Source organism: Malus domestica, chromosome 09, assembly GCF_042453785.1.
Source record: "Malus domestica chromosome 09, GDT2T_hap1".
Lineage (NCBI taxonomy): Eukaryota > Viridiplantae > Streptophyta > Magnoliopsida > Rosales > Rosaceae > Malus > Malus domestica.
In genome coordinates this window covers 15,119,074-15,141,855 of record NC_091669.1, presented here as the reverse complement: position 1 = coordinate 15,141,855, position 22,782 = coordinate 15,119,074, and the positions used below count along the sequence as shown (strand labels likewise).

At 37.6% G+C, this 22,782-nt stretch overlaps 2 protein-coding genes and 1 long non-coding RNA gene across 3 annotated transcripts; 2 read left to right on the top strand and 1 right to left on the bottom strand.

The window, feature by feature from the left end:
• Positions 1–10,095: 10,095 nt before the first annotated feature.
• Positions 10,096–12,404, top strand: LOC114826999 (putative receptor-like protein kinase At1g72540). The gene is made up of 5 exons (XM_029108275.2): positions 10,096–10,630; positions 10,736–10,871; positions 10,986–11,122; positions 11,213–11,336; positions 11,536–12,404. Exons 1-5 carry the CDS (start codon positions 10,247–10,249, stop codon positions 12,123–12,125), a joined length of 1,371 nt encoding a protein of 456 aa, XP_028964108.1. The 5' UTR covers positions 10,096–10,246; the 3' UTR covers positions 12,126–12,404.
• Positions 12,405–16,765: 4,361 nt separating this feature from the next.
• Positions 16,766–18,266, top strand: LOC114827000 (uncharacterized). Its single transcript, XR_003776170.2, has 3 exons — positions 16,766–16,955; positions 17,792–17,872; positions 18,036–18,266. It is a non-coding gene; the product is annotated as an uncharacterized lncRNA (long non-coding RNA).
• Positions 18,267–19,698: 1,432 nt separating this feature from the next.
• On the bottom strand, positions 19,699–22,536 carry LOC114826998 (trimethyltridecatetraene synthase-like). Its single transcript, XM_029108274.2, has 2 exons — positions 21,540–22,536; positions 19,699–20,507 (listed from the first exon to the last, which is right to left on the bottom strand). The coding sequence occupies exons 1-2, from the start codon at positions 22,437–22,439 to the stop codon at positions 19,878–19,880; spliced, it is 1,530 nt and encodes a 509-aa protein (XP_028964107.1). The 5' UTR covers positions 22,440–22,536; the 3' UTR covers positions 19,699–19,877.
• Between the last annotated feature and the right edge of the window lie 246 nt (positions 22,537–22,782).

The following is a 22,782-nucleotide window of genomic DNA, read 5'->3' as shown; positions in this document are numbered from 1 at the left end:
TTCATACTCTTTGTCGCAATTGACGGTTTTTCTTGACGCAAGCAAAATAAATCTTATAGAGCCATCCTAATATTCTTTTCATTTCGTAGCGGCTAATCATATCATAAACAAATATCTTGCCAAATTCTTTTTCTATTTTTTATATAACGATTATTTACATTTAAAAGTGGAGAATTTTGGACTCTGTCAAATAATAAGTCATCCATTATAATATGGGATCGAATTTGCTATCCATGGAAATTGAATTTAAGACCGTGTACATACACATGATAAAGCACAATGGCCGGAAGTCACCGGCATGTGTGAAAGCAATTGTGGGCTCCACTACATGAATGGCTAGGAATTACCATATGTGTGGACGACTGTCTGAAACACACATCTTTTTAATTAAATAAAAGCCAGGAGCCGTCAGCTGATCGAATAGACTAATTTCATCTTTTTATATGGCTGGATAGAATGATTTAAAAGAAGATTTTAACAGATACCAACAACCGAATGTGGTTTTGATTTTCTTACTTGATTTTGTTGTCCTATAGATATGCATAAAAATTGTCCTAATTTCCAAGCATTTTCCTGTTCCACTACATTCCCAAAGGTTATATAGTCCCATTTTACTTATAGTACCGAGGAACTTTCTGATCGAATGATTGACCGGGAAGAATATATTACACGCATGACCATGCTTATCTGCGCGTCGCTTGTGGGATCGAGTAATGAAATCCTCTACTCGTCATCATCCCTCCCCTCTCGGCGTATTTCTCTTCTATAGCAAACGTAAGAGTCAAAAAGCAAAATATGAGGAAAGTATATGGAGGAGATTAATGATGAAGATGGTGATAATAGAGAGGCAAAGAATTAAAGAAAAATAAATGAAAACAAAATATTGAAATTGAAAGCAATCTCTCCCTTCTCGACATATTTCTCTTCTATCACTAACTTTAAAGTAAAAAAGCAAAAACAAAAAAATGAAATCATCATCAAACACGTTGTCAGATTTTAATTTTTAGTTTATATTTTTTTATACTTGATATATGAGGAAAGTATATGGAGGAGATTAGGGATGGAGATGGGTGATAATAGAGAGGCGAAGAATTAAAGAAATATAAATGAAAACAAATATTGAAATTGAAAGCAATTTATAAAAGTTTTTAGTTTTCTTTTTTGGTTAATTTCAGTTTACTACCATAAAATTTCTTGGTTTTTAACATTTGATATATCGAGTTTTTTTCTTTCTAGAGTGATACCTGAAGTCATAATTTTGGAACACTTTCAGACATTTGTGTTGACCCTAAAAACTACCAAGCATACGTGACGTGCAGGCCGAGTAATTAATGAGCTAACTACGTCCTTCGGTTGATGCAGGGCGTGCCAACTCGTCGGCTGAGGAGTAAAATGTGTTGATGTTGCGTTGAGCGCGCAGCTGACTTCTCGATCTTGCGACTGCGGCCGAGGAAGGAACACGTCCTGGCCTTTGGGTTCTAGAGCCTGAAGACAAGGCTACTAGTTCTGCGAAGTTCACAAATTGTCGGCGCCGTATTCGGTCACAGTGATTATATTCGTAAGAGTATAAGCACGCCGAATCGACACCAGAGTATAGGGGCACAGATACTCAAAACAGATATATGTCTTGATGGTAAATGTGGTTCGACCGTCAGAATGTCGAACTCTAAAGCCTACTTGTGAGTATCCAATCATAAAACAACTCGGCGTTCAATGTGCCGAGCCCTAGTAACACCTCACTTCGCCGAGAAGGCTAATGAGATGGCCTTTGCCAATAAGGATTCGAAAATCCTTCTCGACCGAGACTTGGATAGGTAACCAGTCGGCCTCAACGCAGTGCTGTTTATCCAAACTAAAGATGCTTCGCGGTCGGCTGATTCTACGGCAACAGTGTTGTTTATCCAAACTGAAGATGTGTCAACGGAAAAAGAAATAAAAATCTCAAGGTTGTTGAGAGGTTTCACGTAGAGCGAGGGTTTGCTCAGGGCAATTTGTGTGTTGAATTGGAAATGCTTGAATGATGCCCTCATCTTTCTATTTATAGTAGCCAACCTGTTTCCGATCGAATCACAACCATTCTCGGATTAGAACTCCTTTCCCCGATCCAACATTATCTTGGCCAGTTCTACTCCTACTAGGACTTTGAACTTGTTGACGCACAAAACCGAAGGGGTCTTGGAACAACGTAAATCCGACTGTGAATATGCAAGAATGTAAATAACACAAGATGTATCGTGGTTCACCCCAATGTTTGGGCTACGTCCACATTGATATTGTATTTCTCTGAGATGTTGAAAAGGGAGAGAGTTTATATGTTATCCCGTAGGATGAGAGCTTTGAGAGGATGAGGGGGGCTTAAGAAATGGCCTCCCTTAATGAGGAGGGTGAGGAGTCCTTTAATAGAATAAGGGCTTCTCACTTAATACATATTTGCCAATTCCTTTATTACATAATTACATTTGAGTCCCTCGAGTATTTATACGAGATCTAAATACGGAGACCCTAAATATGGTACAAACAGTAGTCCCCCAAGTCTTTAGTCAAGAGAGTCTTTTGGCTGGAAACTTGAAATTCAGTCCATGTGTGGGTCGAAGTAACTGGATGTCGTCTTGAACTGATACTTGATATGAGGCAGTGCTCAAAGTGAAATGATGCTTAACTAGAAGTAGCACATGTTGCGAGGCTGCTCGGTTTGTGGCTTATGTTGCCTTGGTTGGCTCGTCTTGTAGCGTTTGAAGGTAAGGGAGTCTCTTTTATAGAATAAGGGATTGCTCCTTAATACATAAATATGGGCTAGAGTTGATGCTCGCGGCGAGACGGTTGCTCAGTAGGCGGCGATGCTCTTTAATGATGGTGAGGGAATCCCTTTTATAGAATAAGGGCTCGCTCCTCAATACATGAATAATGGGCTAGAGTTGATGCTCTCTAATGATGGTGAGGGAGTCCCTTTTATAGAATAAGGGCTCGCTCCTCAATACATGAATAATGGGCTAGAGTTGATGCTCTTTAATGATGGTGAGGGAGTCTTTTTTATAGAATAAGGGCTCGCTCCTCAATACATGAATAATGGGCTAGAGTTGATGCTCTTTAATGATGGTGAGGGAGTCCATTTTATAAAATAAGGGCTCGATTCTCAATACATAAATAATGGGCTAGAGTCCCCCAAGTATTTTTCATGAGGCCTAGTTGAGGCCTAATATATGGTATATAATGTAGTCCCCCAAGTCTTCGGTCAATAGAGGCTGTTGGTTGGAGACTTGAAATTCAATCCATGTATGGGCCGAAGTGGCGATTGTTCGGATGCGGTATTTGTATACCCTGCACTGAAACTTTGTAGGTGAAGCTTTGCAAGTGAAGCTTTTGAAGCTGGAGCTTTGTAAATGAAGCTTTTGAAGCTGGAGTTTTTGTAAATGAAGCTTTTGAAGCTAGAGCTCTATAAATGAAGCTTTTGAAGCTAGAGCTCTGTAAATGAAGCTTTTGAAGCTAGAGCTTTTGTAAATGAAGCTTTCGAAGCTAGAGCTCTCTGTAAATGAAGCTTTTGAAGCTAGAGCTTTTGTAAATGAAGCTTTTGAAGTTAGAGATCTGTAAATGAAGCTTTTGAAGCTGATTGACATGAATGATGCTCATGGATGTTGACATGAGTGATGCTCATGAATGTTGACATGAATGATGCTCATGAATGTTTATGTATGATTGATATGAGTAATGCTCATGAATGTTTGAAGTACTGGACATACTTTTGATCACTTGGTTGGTGGTAATAGCGGCAGGCTGCCGAATAATTTTTTGTAGTACTGGGCGTACTTTTGATCATGTAATGGGTGATAATAGAGGGCCTGGCTCTTTTGGGCATATGGGCATTCGCCCTTCACATAACAATCCAGCCCATTACTTTGGGCTTGACGTTTTATTTTTTATTTTTTTATTATTACCCTCTGATGGGGTTATACAGATGTCTCCGAAAGATAAGAAAAATAAATTACATCATTAAAAAATAAATCCAACCCTTTGCTCAATGGGTCACGCCCATAATGCCATCACCACCGCAATTATGTCTGCTTCTTTTTATCTTCTTTTGCTTTCTGCTTTGCTTTTGCTTTTATGGGAGTGGTTGAGATGTCTGAGGGATAAATGCATGCTTTTTTTTTCACCAGCAGACATACTCACATGCAGCCTTTCTTTTTCACTTTCTTTTTCTTTTTCTTTAACATCATGGTGTCGTCTGTGAAGAGTGGGAACATGCACTCCTTCATGATGAGAGTCTTTTATCTTTTTCAGATGTTGATGCCTTTCTGAATGGCTCCAGCTATCACGTTCGAGAGCATCTTCGGAGATTGCCATCAACTTTGGGGCTGCATGAACGTGCCTGGTGGATGGATTATAAATCATGGTGGACATGTGGTTGCTGACAGTGACGAGTGGGACCCCATTGGATTATAAATCATGGCTCTCTCTCGCTCGCTCATTCCAAGCTAGGATTATTCTCCCAAAAGCTACAAAAGTAACTCCAATGATGGGTGATGTCCGAAAGCCATAAAAGCAGCAACTCTCAAATTTTTAGCCTGCTACTTCAATCAGAATCCCATTTGGCAGCTTTAAATATCGAATAATGTGATTCTCGAGAAGCATACAGAATCCCATCTGGAAATACTTCTCTCCCAACTAAGACTCCGTGAAGATTGCCTTCCGTGCCGCAATTGGTGATGTATCCCCTATACTCATTCTTCTCAATCTCCCCAACCGAGCAAACCAATTGAGAACGCCGACCTCGAACTGCCTTGAATGGACACCGTAGTTGCTCTCGATAAACGGATTGCCTGGACATAATCAGTGGAGACGATGGTGCCAACTCGACCCGAACAGGGCTTCACCATCTTGGAATTCAGGTCAATTCTTGTTTGCCCGAGGAAGCTAGTGGACCTCGAGAGCTACTCCACTCTGATTCGACCCGCCGACCTCTTCACCATTAATTGCACCCCTCGCCTCTCCCCCGCCATGCTTTTCCTGTTCCAGGACTGCAAATGTTGATCCATACAAGAAGCAGAACTATCGGAAGATGACAATTGAGTCGTATTTTCTTGAGGTTTGTTATTTATCGTCTTCGTCTTGTCGGCTTTGTCGGTTTTATCATCTTTGGCTTCGTCCGTATCGGTCTCGAGCTTCCTCCCCTTCCTGAACCCAAAACATGGGCAATAGCCCATGTCGCTCCACCAGATCACGGCGGATGAGGAGTGACAAAGGGAGGATGGATCTTCGCTGGTTAGATCTGACGGTGACGGCGTGATCCTCCTCCGTTGCGGGCTCCTGTTCTCTGTCAAGTGGCAGGGGGGAGGTTTGGTATCTGCAACTGCACCACGCTTGATGCTGCTCAGGTTAATCTCTCTGGAAGGAATGAAGGGTCTGATATGGGTTGGTGAGGAGAGAGAAGAAACTGTGGTTTTGTTTAGGTGTTTTCATTTCTGCATTTTTGAGAGATGGGTTTTGCAGTGACTCTGCAGGTGTTTGGTTTTGGGTTTCTGTAGATTCACGATGGAGGTGAAAAATTGAGAGAGAATCGACATAGCTTTTCGTGTTGGTTCCCATAGACGGCGCCAAATGTTGATGCACAAAACCAGAGGGGTCTTGGAACAACGTAAATCCGACCGTGAATCTGCAAGAATGTAAATAACACAAGATGTATCGTGATTCACCCTAATGTTTGGGCTACGTCCACACTGATATTTTATTTCTCTGAGATGTTGAAGAGGGAGGGAGAGCTTCTCAGTTATCCCGTAGGATGAGAGCTTTGAGAGGACGAGAGGGGCTTAAGAAATGGCCTTCCCTAATGAGGAAGGTGATGAGTCCTTTAATAGAATAAGGGCTCCTTACTTATTACATATTTGCCCATTCTTTTATTACATAATTACATTTGAGTCCCCCGAGTATTTATACGAGATCTAAATACGGAGGCTCTAAGTATGGTACAAACAGAACTCAACCTCTTATCAGGCCACATTCAATCCCGAACTTCAACATCCTTATCCTGTTGAAACTCCTTCTCGTAACAGGACTCACCCACATCCTATGGATTCCCAATGGGACACGGCAAGCCTTGACTATGCGGCCCATGAGCCGGACGACTCCGAGCAACTTTTAAGCACAGCCTCTGGGCCGAGAATAAACTCGGCCCAAACTAGTATTTTAGGTCCAAACAATCTGTTAAGATTGCTGTTAAATCATCCATTAACTGGTGGCGTGACGCCCACCTAGATATTAAAAAAATTAAAATAAATAAATAAATAAATATGGGCCGTCCTCTCCTACGTCACCTCCGGCTCCCACCCAACCATCCCTCATTTCTTTCTTCTGTACCTACCCTCTTTAACTCCCCGCACATCCACCCTTACCCCTCCATTTTCGACTTCACTCTCATTTGTCTGCTGATCCCTCCATACCTGACCCACCTCTCCCTCACTACCATACCCCAACTTGACCCATTTCCAGATTTGACAGCGGCGATCCATTGTGTTGAATTGAGAAATGACAACTTAAAGGCGTTGGGGTTCACTGCACTATGCAAGAAAAGATCAGAATTGGGATGATCCTGGAGTGAGGATGGACGACCCCGTGAGCTTGAACCTTTGAGCCCTACCTACTAGATTTAATAGCGATGGAGAACCAAACCGAGCGGCTGGAGAAGAATACGAGGGTGGAGAGCCAAACCGATTTTTTAAAGCTTTCGAATTTTCTCCCGATTTGTATTCCAATTCAATTTTTTATTGTGGGTGTTGCACCCAGCGGCCAAAAACCATCAAGACTGGCTTTGATGGCGAAAGGGATTGGGAAATGGGGTGAGGTTGGAAAGGACGGCCCATATTTTTTAATTTTCTTCATTTAAATTTTTTTTTTAATATATACATGGACCACACGTCACCAGTTAACGGCTGATTTAACAACAACTTTAGCAGATGTATGAAAGGGTCATAAAATTATGACTTCAGGTACTACTCTAGGATGAAAAAAAAAATTGATGTACCAAATGGTGAAAACTAAGAAACTTCAGAGTTGTACACAAAGATTAATCTTTTGTTTTTTATATTTTGTATCATTCCTTACATTCTTCTATAACTCTCTCACCATCCATTCTCCTTTTATTAGTATTATTATTATTATTATTATTTTGTATCTCTACCACAAATATGAAGTTACTCAATACTACGGTCTGGTAGTATTCATCTTCACTTGAAAGTAAGAGGTCTTAGGTTTGAATCTCGTGGATGATGAATTAAATACCAAATTAGGCTGTCCATTGTTTGTCTTAGCCAAATTTCACCTCCCCTTAGCGTAAAAATATCGATGTATTAAAAAAAAAAAAACACAAATATGAAAACTAAAAATTAAAATCGCAATGGTTAATTATCAAACATGCTGTTACAATTTTTTATGTTGTATTTTTATGGGATACTTTAGATGCGGTCCTTAATCACTAGTGTACATTGATTGAAACCTTATTAGTTTTTAGATTTTTGATCAAAGTCCTTTAACTTTGTACACATCAACATATTAACATTAATCAATTTCCATGTCAACTATTTTATATTTTAAATTAAACATTATATTAAATATTGTAATATAGACATCCTTTAAAGTAATTTTTTTGTCCGAACATTTAAAGCAAGTAAATAAAATAAATTACCACATTTATGGGATATAAAATCCCATAAGATTTGAAATTTACGTTTATGGGATTAAACAACAAACTCCACCCTTAGAAAACCTTAAACCAATAAAAAATTGGTGATTAAAATGTGGAAAATAAGTTATGAAAAGAATTGTTTGTTTTTATTGAATGGCATGATAAAAGATAAATGTTCCCATAAGAATGTACCCATGTACAATTATAGTAATTCACAAGAATGTACCCATACACAATTTCAACATTAAAACCCATATGTGACAAAAAAAAAAGAAAGAAAAAAACAATGTACCCATATAAACTCTTAATGTAAAAAATGATTAAAGGATAGAAAAATGGAAGCAAACCATAACTGAGAGGTCTTAGGTTCGATTCTCGCCAAAGACGAGTTTGAACCACATTATTGCTAGCCCACTATGAAGCTAAGCCCACCCCCTCCCCTTAATAAAAATATTATCGTTTGTTTAAAAAAAAAAATACTTAAGGGTACATACTATATAAATCTTATAGGAAAAAGTTATACATATATGGGTAAAAAATAATTTAGAAGAAAATTTTACAATGGTAGTATAGAATAAAAGTTGGGTACATGGATTAAGGAACAAGAGAAGAGAATGTACCCAATGAAATTAAAATTGCGTTCATAGCAATATAATGGTCATTTGTTATGATTTTGCAATATGATAGTCATGGAGAAAAAGTAAGTTTGAAATTTTTTTGGCAAAATTTAATTTGAAGAACATATTTAATATAATAATGTTGAATTTGAATATAAACATAAACTTGAGTGAGAATTTTGGGATTTTCAATTACAAACGTGATAATGTAGTAAAAGTTATAAATTAAAATATGTAAAACAAATAAAAAGATGACATGGAATTATTTTAATAGTAAAATGCAATGCTGAGGTGTACAAAGTCAAGGGACTTCTAAAAACCAATAAAGTTTCAGTTTATGAACATTAGTGACCAGGGACTGGATCCTTATTTTTCCTATTTTAATTTTGCATACCGTTTCATACACTTATTTAGCTATTTTACATCCATCTAACGTCTTTTCTCTTCCTCTTTCATCCTTTATCTCTCTAATATTTTTTCTTCTTCATAAAATAATAACAAAATAAAAATAAAAACTCAAAACTGAAATGATTATCGAACCACAAATCCCTTCTTTTTCTTAAAAAGACAACACACATGTTTGAATGGAAATTACATGGAAGGTCAAAATAAATAGTTACTTCACCTTCTTGGTTATAACCTGGAAGCAAGAACATTGACTGTCTAAACAAAATGTGTTGACCTCCTCCCAGAAAACTGTAACTTGGTGAGTCCGTCTCGGTTGCATACATCAGGTCCTGCCTGCAGTCCCACACAACTTTAAGGAAAGCAATAAAGCAACGAATGTGATATATCTTTTCTTTCTTTTTCTCACCTTTTCTATCTTCTTTTTTCATCGTGTCAAGCGACGGATTTCAAGCAATGAATATGTTTGTTGTAACCAACACAAGTCCTATCGTCTAATGTAACATGACCGAGGCTGGCGTTTCTTTAAGCTCATGGTTTCATACAGAGTTGCAGCCACAAGAGTTAGAACGGATGTACCTCTCACTATGTACCCGAGTTTTTAAATTTACTCACCGAATTAATGTGTCATGCCACAAGCAATTGTAGTGGTCGAATTTATGAACAAATGAAACATCTTAACGAGTCGACGATAGGGATTTGTTTTAGTGTTTATCTTCCTAAGTTTTACCAAAAAACCTTTCAATCTGTCATCTAACTGTTGTGTTTAGAGCCGAAGAGCGCATATTAATTTAGAACCAAAAGAACCGAAAATGATATGAAGAGATTCAGCTTTCCAAAGCACAAATGTTAACACTAAAGTCAGACTGTACAGATCAATGATTAAATAAAACTATTAAAACTGACCATGCTTGCAAGCGGGTTCTTATAGCTCAAGGGTTACGTTCATTCACCCCAATACTCGAGATCTTATGCTGGAAACCACTTCACTTGAGATCCCGTGTTCTAATCCAGCTTCCTAATCTGATGCACTGAATTTTCGGAGTACTAGGAAATGAGAAGTGAGAACATGGGTTTTTCCATTCGACTTAGTCGTTGCCGCAAAAAAAAACAGCGGTTCTCTGAGGTCTCACAAAGACCAACACTTGAACTTACTAAGAAACTCCATTAATTAATTTAGCACATGATCAAGGCAAATTAATCTTCAGACTTGGCCCTTCATAATATGAAACATCCAAACGTGCCTTTTTGCAGTAAACCTTCCAAGTCTTGGAGGGACCAAAATTTATACACAACTTTAGACTCATGACTGAAATTAAAATAATATTTAGAAAATTAAGAATGATATATTTTTCTTGTACCACACATGAAATATCAACAAAAAGGGAAAGGAAAAAAAGGTTGGTTATCATCATTGGGATCTTGACTTCTTTTTGCAGTTTATATAAATTATTACCCTATAGCCCTATATCTACCCCCCATATTATTCTCTAGTTTGATCCAATCCAACCGTATGCATTTTTTAAACTAACTTGTAGCTTCAGCAAATATGAGTCTCAAGAAACTAGCATTCACCTTCTTGACTCCTAGTTGTTTCAAGGCCAACAAACCAATTGCAGATCAAAAATCCCAAACGTCGAAAGAAATCTCATTGCGGAGATTGTCACTCTCGGATTTGAGTAACTCATCGGTATGCACAGTCCTCAGTGATCTGTCAAATTCACTTATTGGCTCAAACCTTCATATTTTTTCACACAAGGAGCTTAAAAAGATTACACAAAGTTTCTCCAAGAGCAACTATCTCGGTGAAGGCGGGTTCGGGCAGGTGTACAAAGGTTTCATTGATGACAAGCTTAGGCCTGGATTGGAAGCTCAGCCTGTCGCTGTTAAGGTCTTGGATTTAGATGGCAAACAAGGACATAGGGAGTGGCTGGTAGTATTTCTTTTTTTACCATTTCAAAGCTATGATCCTAATCATATCATATGCTTCCCAAGTTGTGGAAAAATGCTAATTATCAAACACTTTTTTATGTTGTAGGCTGAAGTGATTGTTCTTGGGCAACTGAAGCACCCAAATCTTGTTAACTTGATCGGGTACTGCTGTGAAGACGATCACAGGCTTCTGGTGTACGAGTACATGGAGAGAGGCAACTTAGATCACCAGCTATTTAAACGTACAATTCTGATCATGCATGCATGATTTTTATGGTTTTTTTTAATTTTGAAACGAGCACAAAATATTTGGATCAGAAAAATTTATGAATTTGTTTGTTTGTTCATTAATGCAGGTTATGGTGGAACCCTGCCTTGGCTAACAAGAATCAAGATAGCAATTGGAGCTGCAAAAGGCCTCAGTTGCCTCCATGAGGAAGAAAAGCCAGTCATATACCGCGATTTTAAGACTTCGAACATCTTACTGGACTTGGTAAATTTCTCTCCTTAATTAGCTCTCTTCTGCTCGTCATACATGCGTAAATATTGCGCATCTGAAATTATGTCTTCCTTTTTCCTGCAGGATTACACGGCTAAGCTGTCTGATTTCGGTCTTGCCATAGATGGCCCGGAAGGAGATGAAACACACATTACAACGCACGTCATGGGAACTCATGGCTACGCAGCTCCAGAATACGTCAAGACAGGTAATGCAAGTTGGTATCTTGAGTATTGCTATTTGTACCATGTCAACCGACCACTATTATATCAACTACACACCGAAAACGCTACACATGTTTAATTAAGACTGTACAAATTGTTTTTTTATTTCAAGTTACTACTTTCATTTATTCATAATAGCATGAAATTTTAAATTTTCATTAATCATATACTCTTCGTTTTCAGGTCATTTAACAGCAATGAGCGATGTATATGGCTTCGGCGTAGTTCTTTTGGAACTACTAACTGGTAGAAGGTCCGTGGATGAGAGCCGTCATGGTAGAGAACAGAACCTAGTGGAGTGGTCCAAACCGTTTTTGAAGGACACACATAAACTTGACCGCGTGATGGATCCTAGGCTCGAGGGTCAGTACTCAACCGAAGGGGCTAGAAAAGCAGCTGCATTGGCTCACCAATGCTTGAACCACAACCCCAAATGTAGACCAACGATGAGCAGTGTGGTCAAGACCTTAGAGCCTCTTATGGACTTGACTAATGACATCCCAATCGGACCCTTTGTGTACGTTGTTCCAACTGAGGAAGAAAACAAAGTTAGTGTGCATAGGGTTGAAAGAGAGGGGCAAGTTGAGTGTGATGTGGTGAAAAACGAGAGCAAAGGTGAAGAAAAAGTGGTGGAAACGAGGGCGAAGGGCCTCCACAGGAGACGTAAAGCTCATCGGTATAGAAACCGGATTAAGTCATTGAGGTCTAGTACCGTTTATTCTGATACTGCTCTTTATAGAATTCTTGGAACTGATTTGTACTCTCCCAAATAAGCAATTGATGTCGTTAGGGAAAAAATGCACATGCTTTAGCACGATTTGGTCATACATCCTCATAGAAACAAACGAAAAAGGCGAAATATGCACAGAAAGAACTGATTACAAGTTTTTAGTCGAAAATAGAATTGTATAGACACTAAACAAACAATATATTTGTACTTATACATTAGAGTTGTTTTATTTGTTGCGAGGATCTTCCCCTTGTGTATGATTTTTGTAGCTTTTTTTTTTATATTATTATTATAACAAGGAAAAACAAGTACTTTGAAGAAACACAGTACTCTGTTTTCAACTTCAAATTTCTATGCTTTCCATATAAAGAATTCATATTACAAGTATTTATTACTAGTGCATAAGGTTATAGAAAGAATAAAAATGACCTTGATTAAATTATTTTGGACTCACCATTTTAATCTTCCATTCGTTTCTGGAGTGCAAAATATTCTATTCAATGTTCCAAGTCAATTTTCCATCAATTCTTCCTTTGTGTTCAAAATTAGCTCAACTGTAGTGCACCAATCAAAGGGTTTGAATAACCCACCAAGCAGATTTCACAAAATATTTGGAGAGTAAAGGTCATCAAAATCTGTGGAGATTCCACCCTTTGCACCAAACCCACCCAAATCCCAAGTTTGGCCGATGAGTTTTGCTGATTCAACTGATGAAAGTCTTTGTAAGACTTGAATTATTTGCCATTGCTTATGACCACAATTAGTAAACAACTTGCAAGGGTCTCATTGGGCTTGTGTTTAGGTCTACTCATTTATATTCATGTCGCTTGAAATCACGTATTGATGAACAAGCAAAACGATATAGAATAATTTAATAGTACAATAATTCATACTGATGATCAGAAAAATGAGAATTCAATCTAATATTCATTGAGCAGTAAAAATTGTGTACATCCATCCCATCCCCAATTTGAAACAAGTAGGGTTAGAAAAGGGTTAGGGTTACAGAAATTCAAAGCAACTTTTAGCTAGATAAGTGGGACAGCTTAAGCTAGAAATAGGTTTAGCTTGAAGACTTAGGACCCCCAAGATAACCCTTGTATGATCCATTTGGATGAAAGTCATTAGATGGCGTTCGAGTTGATGCAATTGCTTGTCACTAAAATTACCACCAGGAGGTGAAACTTCATGAGCAGCCTGATCCGGATTAAGTAACCGAGAGCACTAATTCAGGTGCCATAGGTGTGATTAAGCCTTGTATTTTTCGTCACGCACCCAGTCTGCGTCATACTTTTCACCATATGGAACAGCAACCCCTTCAACTAGAGGCTCTCCTGTCCAAAACCAAGAACATGTTCAGAAAATACAATGATTGATAACCTATATGGGAACATGGATTGTGGCTTGACATCACCTAGATGAGTTTACATGTTATGTGTTGGCACGACTTGTAAAGACGTCCAAGAGTAAATCCGCTCAAGCAAGCAGCCGCTTTCTAGCTCAAAGAATGCAGACCCATTAAGTTACTCCGCACTAGTAAACTTTTGCTGTTTCGCCACTTACATTCTAATTCTTCTTAATGACTCTTCTTAAACCAACTCCATCCCTGCCAAATTGCCCATCCAAATTGAGCAAGCAATTACTGCATTTAGTGAACATTAACAGACTAAGTGCATCTCTATCCCTAAACTGAATAGTTTAGGCTATTGGTATTAAAAAATTTTTTTTATGAAATAATAAAAGATAATTTTATTTTTAATTTCAGATAGGATCCGAAAGTACAATTTTTGTGGATTGATTTTCGAGTAGATTTTTAACTAATTTCGTAGTGTCACTTGTTATGATTCTGTAAGAATTTTGTGGATAGATTGGTTGAAAGTAGATAAAAAATTTGAGAGAAAGATTGGTTGAAAGTATTTGAAAATATTTAAAATGTGGTGTAAGGTGGAAGAGCCTGGTTAGATTTTCGAGTAGATTTTTAACTAATTTCGTAGCTGTGGAGCCAAAAATAATCACAAGGCAACACGTGGATTTCTGGACAGGAGAGGACAAAAATACCCTTGAGTTACAACGGGATTTCTACGCGCAAGCAGCGGGCAATCATCCTTCAACCAAGTCAAAAATGCCCAAAAAAGGTAACAATTCAAAATCCATCTCATCAAATCCCTTTTACAAGGTAATTCCCAAAACCTATCTCATTCCATATATTTTTACCTTTTTTTCCCTCTTTTAGCTAATCAATTAAAGCTATCATCACATAACTTACAAAATATTTCTTATTAAATTACATAACCTCCCAAAAACATTCCTTTTATAATGTTAATTAGCCAATTAATATATTTATTCCTAATCAATATAATAATTTCTAATTAAATCACCAAATAACACCCAAAATATACATAAAGGACCGGCCACTCTTTCTCCAAGGAGGACCGGCCATACCCTATAAATATTACCCACTTTTCTCTAAAAACCGAAGTTCACACTCTTGCAAAATTCCAAAAACTCTCTAAACACTTTTCTCTCTAAATTCTAACTTTGGCATAGGAGGTTCTTCGGCCAAAGTGCCCCCCCCCACCCATTCATCGTGGGCGCGTGAGGCTCTTGGCCTTGACCCTGAGGTGTTAATTGTTTTGTAGGTGCAATTTTGCCCAAGAAGAATGAGGAAGAAATATGCATCCACAGTAGCGTCACTTGTCATGATTCCGTAATAATTTTGTGGATAGATTGGTTGAAAGTATATGAAAAATTTGGGAGAAAGATTAGTTGAAAGTATTTGAAAATATTTAAAATGTGGTGTGAGGTGGAAGAGCATGGTTAGATACTTATATTTTTCTGTAATTTTTTTATAATTTTTATTAACTTAATTAATATGGACCATTAGATTACAAAAACATCGTGACTCAACAATCCGGATTTTGACACGTATGCCAACAGTAACTGACACACTCCGACCTAGAATATCCACCTAGACTTCGAATCGAGTTGTTCTATCTGACACCCGGAAGATAACGAAGTCATAAAGTGTAGTGAGGTGAAAAATGTAAATAAATTTAAACCTAAAAGTGCCTAAATGTAAGAGTGCACATGTAAGTGGGAATGAACTCATTTCATACATAATGATAAAGCACAAGTAAAGTACAATAAAAGTAAAATGAGAATTATACTATCAAAGATAATCTCATATTCCAACATTTGCCAAGAATCCTCGTTGGCACAAAAACTCTGCCACTAAAGCCTGGAAGAGCGAAAAACAAGGGTGGGTGTACCTAAAAATAAAGTTTTGTAAAACGTTTTCAAAAACGTATAACCCATTACCATAAAACAAGTATAGTTTTCAAATATATATACTACGTATAGCATGAAAACACTTACCGTAAATAGTAATACTTCAGAAATAAGGTAAGTCACAATATTTCACATATAAAACATATAACATCCAATAATCACATTATCTTGTGTAAATGAACATATAATATCGGATGCTCATCAACATATGCTCACACACGAGCTCATGCAGAAGTATTCTGACATGAACATGACTAGATGTAATGATGATTTATGCTATAGTATTACAATAATGTGAAGACTGGCGCTATGAGCGTCACATACAAGTTCTAATTGCCTTTAGCAATCTGGTACAGGACTGGCACCCACAATGGATTCAAAGTGAGTGTATGGTGCGATGTGAACATACACATGAAGACTGGTCCTGGTCCAGGTGAGTACGAATACCAGTATAGCACACGATGAATAGATAACATAAATATGATAATGTAACGGTAAATCGTAATTTGATAATTCTAATCAATGAAATATTATTCATGACCATAAATACAACCAAGCCATCCATAATAATATGCATACCTGTGCATCACATAGGACGTAGCATAATTTCATGAATTCCATCAATACGCTAATTCTTATATATGTTAATCTAATCTATAGGTAATGTAGAAAATGGGACACAGGAATAAGGAAAGAGTGGGTGTGGGCCCCACGTGGCTCACAAAACAAAGCCCAAAATATCTTTCCAACACGGAATTACCAATTTGTCCTCGATATTTGGTGTTTCGTAAGATCTTCATTTCAGGTACAAATTCAAATCCACTTGCACCTACGAGTTCTTGGCAACGATTACTACACAAATATGCTAAAAGAATGGGTCATAAGTTTCACTATACGGTGGTCAATGAAAATCAAAATCCTTGCCTCTAAGGGCATTTTGGTCAATTCACTCTTTTAAAATTAATAAAATCGTAAAATTAGGAATGTGTTGCTACAGTAACAATTCAAATTTTTTTGATTTATATTTTTTTGTCCAAAAAGTCTAGACCCTTAATCAGAAATACCCAACGATCCATAAGGGTGGGCATAAAAACCGCAAAACCACATCAAACCGTATGAAAAAAAAAACCGAAAAGAACCGTGTTGACCGAAAAAGTCAACTTTGAGTCAAAAATCAAACCTAACTAGTTCAAACCAGTTCTGGTTCTGGTTTCGAATGAACAAGAACTGGCCGGAACCAAACCGAACCGTTTTATTAATAATAAATTGATTAATTATATATACACACGTATGTCATGGTCTAATAGGTTGAAAAATTAGTTTCACCAAGTTGCAAAGCAATGGATCCCATCCTAATTAAGGCTCATCCACCTCACCCTCACCTCACTCACGACCTCACATCCCCCATTTCATACTTTTAGACTTTCATTCTTTTTTCACTTAGCCGACCACCTCACTCATGGCTTTTCATCAAAAAATATCAACAATTCCTCAGGCAGCCCACAACCTTAGCTCTTTGCGATGACCCTCGTCATCCCTTCTTTGCGACATCTCACAACTCTTCATCCTTTGTCCTCCCTCCTTGGTATCTTCTCTATCTTTTCTCATATTTGAGATTAGGAATATTGTTGAGTTCTCCTGGTTTTCCATTTTCTCTTGGGCTGAATTAAAATTTACTCTTGTTTTGTTGTTGTACTACTGTATTCTTGTGAGGTTAGCTCTTGTTGAGTGATGTGCGGCCTAAATTGTAATAGTATCACTTAAAACTACCATATGTTGGTAATCAATAAGAGCATCTATTATTTTTGCCAAGAATTAAAGGGTAGGGCTCGACATTGGTTGGATTGGACGGGGTTTACCCTCATCCCATAGGTCGAGCCGACATGCTGGGAATACCAACAAAGATGCATAGAAAACTAGGAATCTTAGAGGAAATTTAATGGAGTGGCTATGGAGGATGCAACGGAGAGAACTGAAGTTGGGGATTCTGGAGAAGGAAAGCGGCTTATGATATTTTAGAAATCAAAATGCTAAGGTGTGGGAAAGACCACAAAGTTCTAACTTGCATCCATTAAGAGCATGCCATGTGGCGTGTATTAAAGATAAAAGCTTGTATTAATACTATGCAGGTGGGTTGGGATTTTATAAACCGACGTTGGTAACACAACATTAAGGACAATCAAAATCACATGGGTTGTTAAGGACAATGGCCACACCTTATGTGTGAATGTGTATTTCTATAATTTAGTATATGTGTGAATGGATTTGTTTTTTGTATTGAAAATTGGATTGAAACTCAAAAGGGGAGGGAAAGGAAAGGGGTGGGTTGGTGTTTGACACAGATGAGAGAATACAAGATGTTGATGTATGTGTGCTTACTTTCTTATTTTCTAATGAGTTCTTGATTTTTATATGTTCTAGAAAAAAAGGAGTGACGGCACATCTAGCACTAGGGCTTCAGAAACTATTCAGTCCTAACTTATCACATTTTTACTACTGATGGTATGTATGTAACTTTAGTTTTTTAGCACCTTCCTTACTAATTCGAATTGTAAACTTGTTGTTTGATGTATGTTGTTTGCTTGCTCTTTGAAATAAGAAGTTGTTTGTTTGCTCTCTGAAATAAGTTGTTTGATTTGACTATATGTTGTTTGATTGTGTACAGGAGTTGCTGTTTGAAAAAGAATATGCCACTGCCAAGGACATTTGGATTTTTTTTGCTTGTTGCTGCCAATATCAATAGACCAATGCATATTTCCTTTAATGCTATTTGAATATTTCTTTTTGCTTGTTGTTGTTGATGTTGCTACGAATATCAGGAGACTAATTTTGCTTGAGTTCTTGGGTTCTTGATTTTTTTTGTTTGTTGGCTGATCAATGTATATTTCTTTTAATTGCCGCTTTTTATTTGAATGCATGATGATTTGGTGTTCAAATAATTTAGTATTCGAAATCGTAAATTGGCAAAAATCGAATCGAAGCTGGCGTGTGGGAAAGTGCATAGCACAGGACCCATATACTGGCATGTGGGTTGTGAATCGTGTGATGGACATAACACAGGGCCCACCTACGTTTGTTTTGTTTGTTTATTTGTCAGATTTTTTTATTTATTTGTGGAGGATATGCTTTTATGTGGGGTCAATTTAGCTTTTTTTTTTTTTTTTGTTAAAAGGTTATTTTATTAAACACCAAAAACAAACAAACAAACAAGCAAACCAAGGCCCATTTTAGTTTTTGAATCATACTTTTGGGTGTGTTTTGGTTCTATATTTTTATATTTAATTTGGGGAATTGTGGTTGTTTTAGTTTTGGTGTTGCTTAATTTTTTTTTTCTGGGAAAACTATAAAATTTTGGAGTTACTTTCATTCTCATTGTTTTGTACAAAAAAAAAGGTGGTTTATGGTATCGATTTCAAGTTTAGTAGAAAAGTCTGTTTATGGCATCGATTTATGGTTTTTTTATATATTCATGTGAATTTAAATAATCGTCTTTAAGTTTCGTTCATAACTCTTAAAGTTCAATGATCGACAATGTTATTCTGGTTGTTTAGTTTAGACCATAAAATAGTTGGCTTTGTGGAATCGATTTAAGTCTAGCCGAAAGAATTTGTTTATGCATCAATTGATGTTAATGTTTATAGTATGTTCATGTGAAATCATGTAAGAACCTCAATTTCAGCTTTCAGACTCAAGAATCTCGGCTCGATCGTATTGTTTGTTGTTGCTTAGTTTTCAAAGACATTCTTATATGCTCCATTGTATATTATTCACCAAGATTTTTTGTCATTAAGTTTTAGTCAATGAATTTTAATCAAGAATTTAAACGATCTGGATTCTCTCTAGATTATCATTATGAAGATCCTAGGAATCAATCAATTCTAACCGCTCACCACACATCTGACGGCTAAAAATCATAATTCCACGTAAAAAAGATTAAAAAATTAAATAATTTACTGCCGCAAATACGATCCTCCCAATGAAGATCCGAAAGAGATCCTGATCCGAATTTTACAACCAAAAACCCTAAATACATGCAACTTCCAGTTTCAATCATTCTATCTCAATCATGGCATTTTAAAGGGCCGACAGGAATGGCTGGTCATGAGTCATGACTCGTTAGTTGTGATTTAATATAATATCTTCAATAATTATTTATATTTTTGGACTTCTCTGACCATATAAAAAAGGAGTAGGATTCTTTTTTATCTTTTTTTTCTCTTTTTACGATTTTTTTCTATTTGAACGGTTATGGTTAAGTTACGTTAACATCTTATATGAATTTTTTATAACAAAAGAAAGATAAAATAAGAGAACGTGAAAGAAATGGATGAAAAGAGAAGATGGAAGAATCATAATCCTATCAGAAATGGGAATACAGTAAAAGGTCTGGATAGGGATTACAGACTTTCCCAAGCACTCAACATCGGGTCCAAACACACTCATAACGTACTTTCCCAAGTACTACTTTATTGAGAGGGAACTAGCTGAGACGAAGAGACTCACGTGATCACAGTGAGTAAACATGAGGTGGAAGACGAGGCTCGCAGACTGCAACGAGGGGAAATTTTTTCGGTGTCGAAAGCCCGAAAATCTCCTCCATACTTAAATCCTCTATCTTCATGTTATCAGGCAATCTCCATGTAAACCCATGCAAAAGATTAGCCAGACTTGACTGAATGACCTTTATGCCCAGACTGTAGCCAGGGCACATCCTCCTGCCTGACCCAAAAGGCAGCAACTCGTAGTCCTGGCCTTTGACATCAATGTCCTTTCCTAGAAACCTCTCGGGGCAGAACTCCTCAGGGTTGTCCCACAATTCAGGGTCTCTTCCTATAGTCCACACACTGACTAGGGCTCTGGTGCCCTTGGGAATGTCATAGCCAGCGATTTGGCAGTCTTCCGTGGATTGCCTTGGCACCAACATGGGTGCCACTGGGTGTAGCCTCATGGTTTCTTTGGCAATGGCATCAACATATGGGAGATTAACAATGTCCTTTTCCTCAACCCATCTCTCTTTTCCAATCACCCTGTCTAACTCCTCCGCTGCCTTCTTGAATACCTCCGGCTTCCGTAGGAGCTCCGAAATTGCCCATTCCACCGTCACCGCTGAGCTCTCTGTTCCCCCGGCAATTAAGTCCTAATAGCAAAGAATCCATCAACACAAAATATTGAGCAAGAGTACACCAAAATAAATCTCAATATTTTCAGTCACAAATAAGATATCAGTGTTTCTCTCGGCTCGTTTTGAATCTTTTTCTTACGTGTGAGCGGAAAACTATGACCAATTACTGTACTGTGAGACCTAAATGCAGCCTAACAATTCTCGTATATCTAACGTACATGACACTAGCATTTCACATCGCATATGTCACACATCTACTAAACGTTAAGAACTATGTCAATAATTATAGTCAATTAATGTTCTAAGGAATGTTAGACACTATTGCCTGTGGACTGGAACCTAGTGCTCAGGCCCACAGACGACCCCTAGGTGCGACCTAGACGGAAACTTCAGCAGACTAAATAGATTTAAATAAATATATTATTATCATATATATATATGTAGATGCCCACACACACTGTGTATGAACAATTTTACTTCATTTTGTTTTTTTATTAAGGATTGTGATAGTTTTTAAAATCCTAATAAAAAAAAGTCAATTATGAAAAATAGAACAATGATAGGTAGTTTCTTCTAACATGAGCAAATTTTTAATTTTTAGTTATTTAATTATTTATTTTTAAATGGGGCATGTTATGCTGAGGTTAGTGTAAAAAACAACAAACTTTATGTTACATGTAATTACTAAATTGCTCGTGTTTGATTTTTATTTTTGCTCAGCTTTGATGAGAGGGTTAGAATGATAATTATCTAGAGTTTTTGTTGACAAATATGATAGGGAATTGTTATTGGCACTTCAAATTTTCTATATTTAGAAAGAAAAATACACTTGAGAAGTGTAGAATGAGATTTTGAAGTACTAATAACACTTCCCCATATGGTAATATTAATATGTAGTTTATATGTAATTTAGAGAAGTTGGAATACGAAAAATAAAAAAACATTACTAAAAAATAAAAAATATATAAATTGTAGTTTGAGCTTGGGCCCCCTAGGCCTTTTGCCTCGGACTAGAGTAAATATTTATAGATCGACAGTAAATCATACCTGAGTAAATGCCTTGACCCCATGCCTCTCAAGTTTAACTTCAAGGCCAGGATCATCAGCAAACTGCAGTAGCACATCAACCATGTCTTTTGCAACAAAGTCTTTCCCGCTAGCCTCCCTCTTTGCAATATGTTCATCCAACACATGCTCCAAAAATCTATTCATCTTCCTGCTTAAAGTCTTCATCCTCTTTATGTACCCTTGCAAGTCCAAAAAGTCAAGCCAAGGTATTGAATCGCCGATGTTCAGCACCCCACTGAGCAAGAACAACTCATCCAACATCTTCTTGAACTCATCGGGGCTCACGATGGTGTCTTCAGTCTCGTCGGTGTACTTTTTTCCGAGCACCATCCGGCTTATGACGTTGAGGCTCACGGTTGAGAGGTGGTCTTTGAGCAAAATGTTGGAGTTGGAGGAGTCATATAAGCCTTTAAGCAAGGCACTCATTTCCTCCTTTCTAATGTATTCATACGACTCTAGGCGTTTGTTGCTGAAAAGCTCCATGATGCACATTTTACGGGCTTGCCGCCAATATGGGCCGTACGGGGACCAAGTGATGTCTGAGTAGTTGTAGGTGGTGTGCTTGCCGGCTGCAAATTTGGGGCGACCGGCAAAAGTGACGTCGTGGGTTTTCAGGAAGGCCTTGGCCATTTCTACTGAAGATCCCACGACGACGGGGTATGATCCAAACTTGAGCTGCATGATGGGGCCGTATTTTTGGGAGAGCTCGTGGACGGAACGGTGGGGAAGGTGGCCTATGAGGTTGAGGTTTCCAATGATGGGCCAGGGTTTTGGTCCTGGTGGGAGGTTGAGCTTGCAGCGGCGGAGGCGGCGGGAGAGGAGGATGAGAGCTAGAGCTCCTAGCCATGCGGCAGCGTATGCAACCCAGGTGGCTTCCATTAACTGGGAAGTAGGGGTGAAGTGGTAATGTATTGTGTGATGAAATGATTGATGTATGTTAGAGGTGGTGGGAGGGGGATTTTATAATTGAAGTCAGTACACAAGTCGCGTCATTTTAGTATTTTATAAAAAAACATGAACGAGAAGTTTCGATACTTTTTATTTTAACGAAAAATTATATTTTTACATTAAAAAAATCAATCATAATCAATCATAGTACTAATCTAACACATTTAGAATTGTCGTTTTTCACCCAACAGGATCCTCTCCAGATCTTTTGGTGAGGATTGTGGAAATCTGTGAATCGTGTCTGTTCATCATACATCGTGCTGTTAGTTTTTGT